General features: G+C 39.2%; 1 protein-coding gene and 1 long non-coding RNA gene across 2 annotated transcripts in view; both read right to left on the minus strand.

The window, feature by feature from the left end:
* The window catches only part of LOC115436687 (uncharacterized), a 138,251-nt gene extending 131,932 nt beyond the window's left edge, over positions 1-6,319 (minus strand). Inside the window, exon 1 of the long non-coding RNA XR_003937864.1 lies at positions 5,816-6,319. This is a non-coding gene — a long non-coding RNA (uncharacterized LOC115436687). The remainder of the gene's footprint in view (positions 1-5,815) is intronic.
* A 51-nt stretch (positions 6,320-6,370) lies between these two features.
* The window catches only part of LOC115436686 (protein EFR3 homolog A-like), an 85,243-nt gene continuing 75,663 nt past the window's right edge, over positions 6,371-15,950 (minus strand). The window contains 9 exon segments of the mRNA XM_030159594.1: positions 6,371-7,184; positions 8,228-8,277; positions 9,384-9,403; positions 9,406-9,469; positions 9,550-9,621; positions 10,549-10,628; positions 11,827-11,877; positions 13,220-13,347; positions 14,978-15,045. Of these exon segments, the coding sequence (XP_030015454.1) occupies positions 7,079-7,184; positions 8,228-8,277; positions 9,384-9,403; positions 9,406-9,469; positions 9,550-9,621; positions 10,549-10,628; positions 11,827-11,877; positions 13,220-13,347; positions 14,978-15,045 (639 nt within the window). The 3' untranslated portion in view covers positions 6,371-7,078.

Raw genomic sequence — 15,950 nt, forward strand, 5'->3', positions numbered from 1 at the left:
TGTAGCTCCGACCAATTAGACGATCCATGAAACAGACGAATTCATCACCATTAAAAAAAAAGAACAATCACCAGAGGATTTTAATAACTATGTGCCAGGTTTTCTAAATAAACGAGTGTGTTTGTGTTTGCAGCAATGAAAGCTCTGACCTAAAGGAGGAGACGCCGCATCGTCCAGGAGCCTCACCTCCTCTTCGTCCTCCTCCGTCCTCGAGCGACGAGAGCAGAGAGTCGATGACAAATGGTGGGATTCAAACCCACAACCAGAGACCGGGAGGAAGACCAGGACCCAGACAGGAAGAAGAGGAGGAGGAGGAGGAAGAGGAGGAGGAAGAGGAGCTAGAGGAGGAAGAAGAGGAGGAGGAGGGGGTAGAAGAAGAGGGAAACTAGAGGCCAATGTACTGGATGTTTCTATAGTTTGAAGAAATGATCTTGAACATAAGTCTGAATTCACCAAAAACAAACGAGCTTTTCTGTCACTTTCAGTTTGAATGAAAAGAAGAAGAAAGAAAAGAAAAGAAAAAGAAGAAAGGACGAAGCAGACGCTGACGTGTTGGAAGTGAAGAACTGCTGGACTCTCACAGGTTGAACCCATTTTATTTGTGTTGAACATTAATCTCATTGCACATGTTATTATTTAATGGTGAAACGCTGAGGCTCAGTCAGGACCCGTTTAACATCTGAACCAGAACCACCTGAAATCAGAACCAGGTCCGTTCGGGTCGGTTCTGTCCAATGGGTTTACAGTTTAACCCCCGTTTGTTTCTTTATGTTGAACTTTGTTCAAAACAGATTAAAATGATTTTTCACTGTTTTGTCTTTAACTCATGTTATTTATTTTCCTCTGGTCAATAGGGACCACATTAAACCCGGTCTGGGACCCGGTCTGGGACCTGAACCCCAGTTTGACAAACACAGACTCAAACCCAATCCATGTCCAATGAATCTGGATTCTCTGAGGTTTTTCCAATTAATTTATGTTCCAAATATGTTTGTGCATAAGAGAAGTCTGAAACGAGACGAACCATCAGAACCCACAAACCCAGGGAACATTCTAGAACTGAACCCAGTCCTGATCCGACACCACAGTCACATGATCTGGTGTGGAATGGATCTAAACTTCTCAGTTTCTGGAGTCGATGGTTCAGGTGAAACTCCTGAAACATCAGGAAACAAGTTTGGACTTTTTTAATTCAGTAATTAAGGATATTAGAAACATTATGATGCAACAGTTTTTCAGATGGATTTATTTATTTTTATAGAATGCCGTTTGCTGTGGACAGTTTTTAGCTTTAGTTTTTAGTCCAATGGGTCTGATGGACTTTTGGGATCAGTTATCATCCGTTGTCCATAAACAATTTTTTAAGATTCTTCTCTGAAACCATCAGTCGCAATGAGGTCTGTGAAGTTTGTCCAAATGATTGGGAAAATACTGATTATTGAATTTTTTAAATGTTCTAAATCCCCACTGGTTTATAATGGGACACATTTCTAAGTGTTAGAACTTCAGCCTTTGTTTATTCTTTTTTTTTTTGTCTAAAGCTGTAAAACTCTGTCTACAAACGTGGACAGAAAACCCACACTGGGTCTGAGGAGGTTAACATTGGTTCTGGGTCAGACCAGTTCGGTGTCGGACCGATTCTGAGTTGCACCTGTTTGGGTTTGGACCAGGTTCTGGGTTGGATTGGTTCCAGTTTGGACCGGTTCTGGGTCAAACTGGTTCTGGGTCAGACTAGTTCCGGGTTGGTCCTGAAGCTGCAGTGCGAGCCGAGCCTCTGCGTTGGTCAGTGGTTAAAACCATCAGACGCGTCGACGCCTGATTCTAAAACTGGCACAAAAATACAAACTGCACAAAACAGAGAAAAACAGCATCAGAAACTGACAGTCCAGCTTTTTTTTCTGCGGATGAAAACGTCCGTCTTTACGAGTTTTTCACGGCGCTGAAACACTCGACAGGAAGGATGTTTTTTACAGTTTGTTCAGTAAAAACCTTTGACCCTTTTGTACCAAACGGTTCTGACTCCATGGGTTTAGAAAGTACCAGGACACGGTGATCCAAGTGCAACACGACGACGACGAAGAACACCTGAAGCAGCACGACGATGCATTCACGTCACGTTCAGACTCCAGATCCAGATCCAGATCGTGGTTCATTTGTTTGAGCTGCTGGTTTCGCATCCATTTCAGCTCAAGGTCGAGTCTTAGAACCCGGACTAAACCCAGAACTGGACTTCACGGTCTTCAGAACCCTGAGTGCCTTAAACCACGCCTCCACGTCTCAGAGTTTTACTGCAACGTTTGTGCGAACTGTGGGTAATGTTTCAACCTCAGTCGTTTTATTCATCACAGAAAATCTACACGTTACTGAACAACTCCAACGTAAACATCAGCTGATCGGATTTTGAGCTGAAATCCTGACTCTGCGACTTTAAACTGTCAACATTTAGGTCTGCAGCCCGGGCTGACGCCGTTAATTCAACATGTCGACGGACGATGATAGTCCAAAAATAGGCCGAAATTTTAGATTATGCAAAATTTGCATATTCTTATTTGTATTTACGACTGGTTGAAAACAGAAACGACTGATGATAGCTGAGATTTTACAGAATTTAGCTGAAATAAAATCTCTTACTCATTTACATTGACGTCTTTAATTCAACATGTGACTAATCGACGACAGTTGAAAGATTTCCTGAAATTTAGCCGAAACAAAATACTGTTAAAGTGAAAAATTAAAGCTGAAGCAGGAAATAGAAGAAACTGAAATAAAGTCAAAATGTAGATTCTGATACGACTGAATTATTATTATAACGTTGATAATGTGATGAAAATAAAACAAATATAGAAGATGAATTCACGTCTTTTACATGTATTTTAATCTCGTTTCTGCAGAATCAACTCTTTTCCTTTAAATAAATTGGAATAAACTGACGAACTAATATTTATCCATTATCGCTGAAGTCAAAACTAGTTGAAGTTTCTTTTATTGAATCGTTTCCGTCTTTGGAAAATATTTAAAGGAGTGAAAATGACTGAAGGCGCAGATTTACTGATACGAACTTTTACTGCGTGAAGCTCAGTCTGGTTTAAGACGACGGACGAAATAATTCAGTCACAGTTTATGATTTAGCGACTTTTATCTGCGAGACTTGATCTGATCAAACAGGAATCGGAGTCCGTTCGCTGCTTTTCTTGAGTTAAACTTAAGACGAAAACATGAAAAACGTCAAATCTGGATCTGAATCTTTGACTTGACGTGAGTCTGTGGCTTCAGGAGAAAAACAATACATGCTTAAAATCAGCAAAACCATTTTTTTTTTGTTTTGTTTTTTGCAAAAATATCTGACATCATCTGACTATAGATAAATCTCCCTTTAAGTTTTTGCTCGATTATTGAAATGATAAAGGAATCGACATAAATAATCAAAAACTCTGTTTAACTGCACAAGCCCGATGAAACCCTGAACCGGCAAAGAAACAATCAGAACCAAAAAACAAAAACAGAAATCAGCGTTTGTCCTCAACTCCAGCAGGTGGCGAACGTGACACGATGCCGAAAACGTACAAAAATATATGATATGATCAGCTGTTTGACACATTCGTCAGAGACACGCAGCGGCGGTTCGTTCGTCCCTTCGCTCTCGAATCTCGATTATCACGCGTTAAAGACCTGATGTGGTGTTAAGAAAAACATGCGGACGTTAGCGACACGTAGCAACTAAATTCACTAGTGGTGGAAAGCCCTAAAAATATCAGACAAACATATGAAAGATTAAAGCGTTTTATTTTCAGGCGGCGTTTTGGTTTTTACGGGTGATTCGGGAATAAATCAGACGTGGATGAGAAAAAACTGACAAATGAACCTTATTGTTATTAAATCCTGTGGAAAAACCGACGACTGCAGCCTTGGTTAAACGAGTTTATGACATCTTTAATTCAACGTGTACAACGGACTGATGGTAGCTGAAAGTGCGGCGGAAGTTTAACTGAAGTTTAACTCGATTATTGTCGACTGCTGTTGACGTCTATAATTCAACATGTACGTACGACCAGTTGCCGACGGCTGAAAGATTTGCTTAACTTTAATAATAAACCCTGTGGAAAAACCCAACATGAAACCAGGAAGTGATGCAGACGTCCAGACTGTGGCGCTGTTACGACTTACGGCTATAAATGCGAGTGAATATTGCGAACATTCCAGACTGAATCGGGTCCAGATTCTTCCTGACGCTGCTGCTCCACCTGGGGTTAACCTGTCGACAGCCGCCTGCAGCCGTAGTTACACCCGTCTGTTACTGAACCGGGTTCCAACCGGGAGACGACGGCTGCTTCGGAAACTATACGCAGTTATGGGAAAATTCGAACAGATTCAGGTCACGTTCACGAAAGTAATAAGAATAATAATGGATTAGATTTATATAGTGCTTTTCTATGAACGCGTACTCAAAGTGCGAACAGTGGATCCATTATTCATTCACTCTCACATTCACACTCTGTTGGTGTTAAACCATATTTGTATCGTGCCTTTGGCCCCTCCCACCACCACTGAACATTCATACACCAGTGTGAGTGGCAGCACTGGAGGCAAGGAGGAAGTGGCAACAGCACATGGGCAGAGCGGGATTCGAACCGCCAACCCTTCGGTTATTGGACGACCCGCTCTACCATCTGAGCCGTGGGAAAATAAACGACGCGACTCGACAAACGTTCCATGAAATCACCTGAAAACGAAATGAATCTGCGTCAACTGGATAGACGTGGTCCTCGAACGCCTCACCAAGGTCTTGAATCCTGCTCACATTCAGTCTCACGCACAGATTCACATTAAAGCGGCATCCGAATTTTCGTCTGTTTTTAAACGTGTGGATGGATTCAGTGTGAAGTGGAACTCATCTGATGTCTGAGTTCACGGAGGAAAGCCTTTCATTCCCTGAAGTCGACACTGGACCTCAAACGAACCCTTCACCATCTGAAGTCGGCCTTATTTCATCTGAAAAACCAAACCCAACCCCGTCTCAAACACACACTGAGGACGAACCGAACATTTTAGCCCCGAAAATATGACAATCAGTAGCACCAATAACGTAATCATGAAAAACAACATAAAACTGATTATGTAATAACGACCAATAACGATAATTGATGTTGATCATTTTAAATGGAATGAAACCAATTGCACACAAAAACAGTTGACAATAATGTACGACGTTTGTACATTATTGGTCTCAAATTAAATAAAAAGTCTTTGAAAATATAATAACTGTAGCGATAATGTGCTAATACATAAATACATGTGCATTTATTAAAAATTAAACTGTTTTTGAATTTTTTTTTTAGGTTTTGTTCATTAAATATGTGTCTAGTGGACGAACAGTCGTTATATTCACTCATTAATAATTATGGCTGTAAGAACCAATTGGAATTTTTTTTTAAAATTTAGAATATTGTTTATTTGTATTGATATTTAAATTTGTAATTTCACGTACAGATGAATATTTGATTAATTACAGTGAGGTGTCTTTGGACTATTCCCTCCGTTAGACCAATTAATGAACCAACTGCACAGAAACCTTGTTTTCTAATAAATGCAGTTGTATTTGTGTATTAGCATTTATTATCGACTGCAGTTTTGACATTTTCAAAGAATTTTTCTAATGCTAAACAAATGTGTTAATTCACAGATGTTATTACGTAATTGGCTTCATTACATTTAAAATGACCAAAATTATATTTGTTAGTCATTATTATATAATTGGGAGCTACGAGTCTTAGCATAGCAGCATTAATGCTAACACCCTAAACATTAATGCTAACACCCTAAGCATGAATGCTAACGCCTTAAATATTAATGCTAACACCCTAAGCATTAATGCTAACACCTTAAACATTAATGCTAACATATTAAACACAAATGCTGACACCCTAAACATTGATGCTAACATATTAAACGTTAATGCTAATACCCTAAACATTAATGTTAACGCCCTAAACATTAATGTAACGCCTTAAACATTAATGCTAACACCCTAAACATTAATGCTAACACCTTAAACTACTCCACTGGGCGGTGCATTAGCATCAGTGTTGATATTCATTTTTATGTTCAGTTTTATTAAAACGGTTCCATCCATCAGACCAACACACGTCGACGCTCCACGACTTTTAACATACGAAACCATCCGAACCCTTTCATGTTTCCTTTAAGCTTTCACTTCATTCAAAGGCAGAGCTGGGTTTACTTTGACCTCATCTGCGTCTGAAAGGAACCGCCGAGTGGAGCAGCAGCGAAGCAGGTTTACAAAATAAACCTGTGGAGGTAAAGGAGGGGGCTTAATGGTCCGTCGACACCCTTATTTAGAATTAAAACACCGTAAAACCAAAAACTAAAGGAGTCTGAGTTTCTACGAAGCTGCTGCGTCCGTTCAAATCAGTCAGCTGATGTTAAAGGCCGTGCGTGCAAACATCAAAACAACCTCAGATACGACAAATTAAAAGCATCTACACATTAATACTTTGTGTATTTAGGGTCCAAACGTGTACTTTGATTACTTTAAATGTTATTTCTATCAATTACACGAAGACTGGACTCTGTAGAAATGAGCCCGTTGGACTAACGCGATTCTAATCCTAGTAAGACTAGTTTAAACTGTTAACTACTGTTCTACCAGAGGCTAAAACCAGCTTTAAGTTTAATCCTACGCGTGGTTTTATTGATTTCCACGACGCTTTGATTGGAGACTAGAAAGCGTTTGCACAAAGTGTGAAGCGTCTGCGACACTACTGCGATAAAACACCGACGGCGGCGCTTCGTTAGTTCCAAAAACGTCAAATTGCTTCTGTCCAGTCGGTTCAAAACCAGTTTGGAAATGCGAAGAATCGAGCAGCTGGTGCGTTTACGTGGCTCAGTTTGAAGCTCGTATATTTAAGATTTTTCCGATTTAAGGTTAAAATACATCGTCTTTCTACTGATCTGAGATTAATTTGCTAACAAGTCAATCGGACGAACTGAATGCATGGGTTCTATCTGCGACTAATGTGGTGTTTATTGATCCGATTCATCAATGTTGAAGTGAGCGTGCTCAGTACACGCACAGATCCGGAAACTTCATCTCATAGACTGGGACGGACTGATGCTGGGCGTGTCCTGCTGAGATGGAAACCACTCCGGATGGACTGGGAGGAGGCCTGGAGGCGGGGTCACAGAGACAGAGGTCAGAGGTCAACTGGGGTTTACATATGTCAATCACACGCTGATGAGTTAGGGTAAGCTAATGACAGCTAATGGTGCCGAGAGACTCAACGGTAGCTAATGTTATTTAGTTAGCAAACCCCAGCTAATGTCATCTGGTGAGCTAACAGGAGCTAATGCTGTCTAGGGAGCTAACAGTTGCTAATGTGATATACTGAGCTAATTACAGCTACTGTTTCCTACAAAATTTAACAACAGCTAATTACCTAGTGTGTTAACAGCAGCTTAGGTCACCAGGTGAGCTAATGATTGTTATTCAGTTAGCTAACTGCAGCTCATATTACATGTACATATTAATGTTATTTAATGAGATAATAGTACTTGGTGAGCTAACTGCAGCTAATGTTACCTGGTGAGCTAACAGAAGCTAATATTACTTACTGAGTTAACAGTAGCTAACATTACCTGGTGAGCTATGTGACTTGGTAAGCTAACAGCAGCTACTGCAATTTATTGCACTAATAGCGGCTAATTTTAGTGAGCTAACGCCTGCTAACATTGCAGATCAAATGTGTTTTGACTCCAGTTTTCGGTCCAACATGGAGGAACTGAAACATGCTAACGTAAACATTCAACGATTGACCTTCTGTATTAGTAAAAGTAAATATAGGAAATGATTTAACGGATGTAAAGAGCATAAAAAACCTTTAAGAGGAAAAAGATGAGACTGATTTGGTTTTTATTTTCACACCAGAATCTAGTTTGAGTTTGTGTCTGAGGGAACACGTTTTCTGATCTTCTCAGTTTAAGTTCTTTGCGAACATTTCAAACCAAGTGTTCATTAATAAACATGTAGATAATCTTGTGTTTCATTCGTAATATTCGACATTTTTTATTGTAATATTGAGCTAAAGTTGAAAAAAACAAACTTCCTCCTCATCTTTGTCTCCATTAGAGTGAGTTTGAAGGGACTTTTAAACAGAATGTGATGGATTTGAGGTCATTTTCATCTTTGGTTTCCATAAATGATCAAACTTACCGAATGGTGAGTTCAAAGATCTGAGCCAGTCTGTCGTGGAGCATGTTGGCCTGCAGAAAAACACATTTACACCACATTAAAGTGGCTTTCACTGACAGTCCAGTCTTTCCAACACCACGTTCACATAGAAGGTCCGATTTCCAAAATCCAATTTTTTTGTGGGTGGTTCATATTCTGCTTTAAATGCGACTTCTATCAGTTTTGAGTCTGAACTGAATGTGACGCTGAAGTGACCCACATGCACTAAAGAGGTCCTGATGGAATACGGATGGAAAACTGCCTGTTCCACCTCATCTACCGTCTCTTGTGTTTTCTTTTGTGTGTCTGTATTTGTTCTGTGATTGCTGTTTAGTATGAACTCCGTACCCGTTTGATGTGTGTTCGTTCCTTGGCTGTTTATTGTAAAGCGTCTTTGAGTACATAGAAAAGCGCTAATAAACCGATGAATTATTATTATTTAAGTTGCTATGTATTTTTAAATGATTTGTAAATAAAATGTGAACCCAACTAAACTGGAGGGGTAAGGGGGAGGGCCCAAGGGGGGGGCTAAGGCAGTGGTTCCAACCTGTTTTTACTCCTGATCCCGTTTTAACATCACACATTTCTGTCAACCCAGACATTCAAACAGAGACATGTTTTTTGGGGTTTTTTTAATGCTCAAATTAATTAGTTTTTGATCCTGTAATAGTTTTCTCTCCTCTGTTTCAAATCCAGGTTAATGTTAGAGGACCTTTAGTCTATATAATGTATATTATTCTAGACGGAGGCGGTAAATCCAGGTGTAGATTACTGCACAAAGGGTCAGGATCTGTCCAGTCAGTCCAGCTGTGATTTACAAGGAGGACAATTAATACTGAAAAAACAAGAACTCAAACTATGAATTATGAAAGAGCTGCAGCATCTGAAACTGACCACAATGAACATGTTGACACAGAAACAGAACCACAGTGCTGCAGTTTCACAAACCACAGTTTGTCTGATATGGATTGGGATTGGCTCTGTCAAACTCAACACAGATTTATATTAGGAAGTTTGTTTTGTTTTTTTTCTTTGTATCAATTACTGTGAAATTTCCCCCAGGGTTGAAAACCACGGGGCTAAGTGGTGGAATGGGTTCAGGCTTTAGTCTGTTGTATTCTGTGGTGCATTCACTGACCTTTGACTCGCAGTGGGCGCGATCTCCTCAAACGGCGCCTTCTGGAACTTCTCCATCACCTGGCGGCGCTTCTCCCTCCTCTGCTCCTCAGACCGGTCGTATCTGAAACCACAGGTGGAAAAACGCCTTAAACCAACGAAATGCGATCAGGAGACGCTTTAAAAACGTGTGTTGAAGCGGATCTGACCGATGGCCTTCTTCAAAACGTCTCGAATGTGATCTCCTCAGCGAGTTGAGACTGAAAGCAACAAGAACACGAAGAACACACACTTCAGACGTGGGAACAACAACACACTGTTTCCACAAACACACAACCTACGTCCAATCGACTGACTTTAACTTTACAGCTGGTACGTCTAAACTAAAAAGAAAACAGCAAATTAATTAAAACAATGTAAAAAAAAAAAAAAAACAAAACAGTAAAAACTACTATAATAAATTATAACTACACAAAAAAGTAAAATTACATGAAAATATTCACATTTACAAACTATCCTTTAATAATAAAATGTGAATAAACTGAACAAATATGAACATGAAATGTCATAAGAGGAAAAAGTGGAATTTTAACATCGTTTCTCACATTTCTGTTCATTTTTGAGCCTGCTTTTATTTATTTTGTTCGTTTGTTGATTTCTTTGTTTTTTTCTGTTCTTTCTGTTTGTTTCTTGTTTTTGTCATCATCCACAGGTTATTATTATTATTTTTTTTAATTATTATTTTTTATTGATTGATTGATTGATTATTTTACCGGGACACTTCAGATCACTTTGGGCTGTGAATGAATCTGAACCTGAACTGTTTTCATATAAATCAGTCTAATTGTTCTAATATTCAGTCTGCTCTTAACGTTTGTATTTGTGGATCCACTGGATCTGTACGTTAGAATAGATGTGTATATATATATATATATATATATGTGTGTGTATAAATATATATGTGTGTATAAATATAACGTATAAATAATAAACTGAGGCTGAATATTGTAAACATGGTCTTTATATTTCAGCTCTTGTCTCTTCGTTTGTGGAACTGGACTACAGTTGGACGTCTCTGCTCTAAAATCATTCAGGACAGGTTTTGTGTTTTTAACCTAAACTCTGGACTCGATCCCTCCTTTTCCTTTTCTGTTTCCTCGCCCTCATTTGTCCCACCGTCCACTCACCTTGTCCGGAAGGCTGTTGGACACGATGTCCACCTGCAGAGAGATGGTGTCCACGAAGCTCTTCCTCCTGGTCAGACGGTCTTCATCTGCAAACAGGATGTTAGCGGTTCATCAACAGCGTCACCATGTGGACGTTTAACTAAGACCACGAGGACGGGGAATAACTGTCCAAATGTGTCCAACATGTGGGACGTTCTGTCAGTGGAACAGCTGTGGAGGACGGCCGTCTCTGAGTGGACACTGAGTCCAATCTGAAGGAACAGTCCAGTATCATCAGCGTATAAAGACATTAACCCTGTGCCCACGGTCCAGTTAGCAGGCAGCTGTGTCCACATGTGGGTAGAACGCACAAACCAGTCTGAACCAGACCGGACCAGTCTAAACCAGACCAGACCTGTCTAAACAGGCCAGACCAGACTAATCCAGACCAGACCAGTCTAAACCAGACAGTCTATCCAGGCCAGACCAGTCCTAAACCAGAACCAGTCTAAACCAGGGCCCAGACCAGTCTAAAATAACCAGACCAGTCTAAACCAAGTCGAACCAGACCAGACCAGTTTTAAACCAGACCAGTCAAATCCAGACCAGTCCTAACAGACCAGAACAGAGCAGTCTAAACCAGGACCGGACCATTCTAAACCAGATCCAACCAGTCTGAACCAGACTGGACCAGTCTAATCCAAATCAGACCAGTCTAAACCAGACCAGGTAATCCAACCAGACCAGTGTAATCCAGACCAGACCAGCTAATCCAGACCAGAATAGTCTATCACCTGGACCAGACCAGCTAATCCGGACCACAGGGGTTTATAGATCTAATCTGGGCTTAATTTACCCACAATCCCCTTGTGTCTTTCTCTGTAATCGATTACTTTTCAAACTTTCAGACATTTGTGCTTTTTAATATTTAATCCAAGGATCAGAAATGAAAAGATAAAAATAAAACCCACTTTCATCTGGATTTAAATCACAGACGTGAAGGAACAGGAAACAGATTCAGCTCGTTAACGTCTAATTACATCCACGCTGGAAACAACAACAACAACAAACACAAACTAGACATCTGTGTGACAGCGGTCCACGTACTCACCGTCAGACGTCCACATTAGAGCAGATAAAGAGTCGGAAACACGGTCAGAACGCTTGGATTCTGTTTACGAAGCCTAAAGCTACACCGTCGAATAAAACCAACCGGTGGGTTTCTGACCCGCCGACACTGAACCAGGTTTCTACGGCGTCTACGTCCTACAGCTCTAAAGCTCTGCTCTCATTGGTTACCTCTGGACGTCTGTTTGCACCTGTGGAGGATTTTTCTACTTGTGTAAAGCACTGATGCAAAACCAAGAAGAAAGAAGAAACAGACGTTAAGAATGAAGCCGAGGACATTTACGCTGAATTCAACTGGATCTGCAGTCGCCGAAGTTCAGTTCGACTTTGACTTTTTACAGAATCCTGAAAATAATCCACCAGAGACCAGACACAGGTCTAGAAAGGGCTTTTTCTAACGCTAGACACTTTTCCACTGGACATCTGAATCCAAACTTTACAAATTTACTAATGTTTTAAAAACACAAGTGCGTAATGTGGGTTTTCCATTAAATCACAAATGCGATGATTTGTTTATTATCGCCAGATACACGAGAAGTCATTCCATAACATGTCGACGAATGTAAATATTGTGTCTTTTTACAGATCTATTGTCGTGTTATTATATATTACCCCTCTATCTCCTACGAAATTAAAAAAAAAATATTCGGTTTCCTGGTGTGTCCATGTTTCTTTTAAAACTCTTCTTGTAACGTCCGTCAACATCCGTTTTTTTTTTTCTCACATGACTCCTGTTGCAGAAAAAGGTCTTTCCATTGCAGTTTTTGTGTGATATACCATTCACACCTGCGCCAGAAAAACCACCTCTCTGAAGCGCAAAACTTAATCGAAAAACGAAGACTTGGGCAAAATAGTTGTTTCCCCATTTGTTAAACTCTTTATGCGCAAGTTATATTCACGTAATTTGAGGGTCAATGGAAAAGCGACGAGTGTCTCTTAAATGTTTTGTTCTGTTGGTTGAATAATCCCTACAATGTCTACTACCCCCCCCCCCCCAAAAAAAAAAAAACAAAAAAACAGAAAAAATGACAAAATCCATTTTGTTCAAAAACTTTAGGATGAAACGTGACTTGGGACACAATCAGATTGTAAACACCACAGGTCTGAAGATGGATTCACGTCCCCAACTATTAAATTAGACAAAGTTCTTTAGCTCGCAGCTCCATCAGTACAGTTGTGGCGTTCCCCAGGGCACATGTTCCGGCCCACTCATGTTAGTTTTATGAATGATCTGCTGAATGTGGAAGAGATGGACGTGTGGTCATGTACGCAGATGATACAACTGTGTACGTATCAAATGAAAATACAAAGCTAGTGAACAAAACTGTCCCTGAAACACATAAAAGACAGCGATAATTATGATACGAGAAACAAATGCTTGAGGTAATGTGTCCTGGAAGAACCTACGACCTCATTTAAGTCCGATTATTAATGAGATCAGCTTCAAAAAGAACTGAAGAACAGCGGTTATTCATGGACAAACCGTGTTATCAGTTATTAGGGTTAGTTTTAGTCAAAGCCAACGGTGTTCTGGGTAAAACCGAGCCGACCCGGACCGTCCTACCTGTGACCTGGGGGACGTATGGGATGGACAGTCTCTCTGCGTTGTACCCGGGTCCGGCCAAACACTCAGCCATGTCGGCGGTCTGGAAGTACAGCGGCCGGTCGTCTTTGTCCAGAGACTCCGGCGTCCTGTGGATAAACCAGGACCACGTTGACCTTTAGACCCTGGACCACAGTGACCTTTAGAAACTGGACCACGGTGACCCTTCAGACCCTGGACCACATTGACCTTCAGACCCTAGACCACATTGACCTTCAGACCCTAGACCACATTGACCTTCAGACCCTGGACATGACTCCAAGGATCTGATTACACCTTTACATCCCATTTACACATTATATGTGAGCCATGGTTTAACACCAGCTCATTAGAGAGTCCGTTACTATGGCAACGAACCTCCAGCACCCACAGTATCCAGACTCATTTTACTATTATTATTATTATTATTATTACTACTAGTATTACTATTATTATTACTATTATTAGTAGTATTATGATAATGGATATTATTATTATGATTATTCTTATTACTACCATTATTTTTATTTTATTATTTATTTTTTTTCACTATTATTATTACTTGTATTATTACCATTATCATTATTACGATTATTATTATTATTTCTCTGTTGTTTTCTGTGTTTCTTTGACTCAAGGCCTTAAACTGTGGGTGTTAACATGTGGCCCATTGGATGAATGTGCGAAATACAATAATTACAATGAAAATATTAATGATTGTGTTAGTTCAGGTTCGACATTCAGACCAATAGGATCTAAAGCCAGTCAAAACCAGTACAATAAGAACAGAATCACTTAGAAATAATGACAAACACATTTTTCTTTTAGTGTAAGAAAAGTTAATGTTTACATTTACAAACTAACCTTTTGCAAAAAAAAAAAAGACTAATCTGAACAAATATGACCAACCTGGTCTGTCTTCATATAAATCAGTGTCTGTTATTAAATGTTTTGTGTATTTAAATCCACTGTGATCTGTACGTTATACTGAACATGTATAAATGATAAACTGAGAGAATATTGATAAAATTACTTAATTTCTTAATAAATTTCAGTTTTTTCATGTTATTTACATTTTTAAGGATAGTTTGTAGAGGTAAATATTTTCATTATGTAATTGACCTTTTTCACTGTAAATCAGATAAAAGTTTGGAGTTGACATTATTTTTATATGATTTTGTTCTTATTTTCCTGGTTCTGATCCACTTTAGATCCTACTGGTCTGAAATGTAGAACCTGAACTAACATGAGTTTATCAGCTCTGATTTACAACATACAATGAACACGTATGCAAATTAACATAAAGTCATCACATAAATATATTTGTTTTTGTTTGCATAAATGTCTTAAACCACTTCAGCTCTGATCAAAACAACCAAATGTTCATGTATTTTTCATAGTAAATTTCATTTGTTGATGTTATTCACATTTTTTTCTACAGTGTAGTTTGTAAATGTAAACATTTTCTTCGTGTAATTTTATTTTTTGCTGGTATTTTCCTGGTCCAGTTCAGATCATATTGGTCTGAATGTGCAACTTATTATCTTACCTTCTTCATATTATTTTATCGGTTTATTTTCTGGTGATTTTTTTTTTTTGTTATTTACAGTAAAGACTTTGACTATTAAATCCTACAGTTCATAGAAAAGTTTGTTTCTGGTCAGATAATATTTTAAAGCGTCCGAGTCGCTGGTTGTGAATATTTCTAACGTACATGTAAGGATCAACTAAAAGACTTACGGACACTTGTCTCTGAAAATGTGTTCTGGGAGGAGGTAGGGGGCGTCCATGTTCCTCAGCTCGATCACCTGTAGGTTGAAAAATAAAAGAAAGGAGCAAAAAATGAAAGAAACAGCAACGACAAACTAAATATAACGTCCACATCTAGCGGGGTGTCATCAGCGTATATAGATCACAAAATGAGAACAGACTTTTACTCTGAAACTATGAACTTATGACTTATTAAGTCATTTCATGTTGATCACACATTAATGTATCTCATTAGCTTCACATTATTTAATTAAAAGAACTTCCTTGAAATCACGTGAAACTTTAGTAATTTTTGATTTGATACTACATTTTAGCTAAAATAAATATATGATTTACTTACATTTTTGTATGGTTGATTCGATCTATTAGTGTATGTTATATTTAGGCCAATTCACCATTGGCCCCTCCCCATTACCCCTTCCCCTTGGCCCCTCCCCCTTAAGTTGTTTATGAAGTAAATCTGTTCCTTTGTGTGTTTCTTTGGTCACTGCTGCTCTTTTTGCTGTGTTTACCTCCATCTGACCCAGGATTTGAACTGAATTATGGCAGATTTATCAGACTCCTGTGTTCAGAGTGTGGTCCTGTAAAGTCTCCGTTTGGAGGGTCAAACAGCCCCTCCCCCTTAGCCCCTCCCTGCCGACTCATCAAGAATCAGGACAACACTACCCCTTCACGTGAACGCGCAAAATGGAGGCGGTGGGCTAAGGGGGAGGGCCAAGGGGTGAAATGGGATTGGGCGGTAGTATTTTATTTTAATACAGTATTTTATTTCTTTATTGTTGGACTTTCTTTTACTCTGTAGAACTTTGAGATTCTGTTGAATAAAAAGTGCGATATAAATGCAATTTATTATTATTATCATTATTATTATTATTTTATTATTATTATTATTATGTTTTGTTGTAATAGTGAAGAAAATGCATTGTTTTGATTGACAGTTTGG

This window comes from Sphaeramia orbicularis, chromosome 17, assembly GCF_902148855.1.
Source record: "Sphaeramia orbicularis chromosome 17, fSphaOr1.1, whole genome shotgun sequence".
Lineage (NCBI taxonomy): Eukaryota > Metazoa > Chordata > Actinopteri > Kurtiformes > Apogonidae > Sphaeramia > Sphaeramia orbicularis.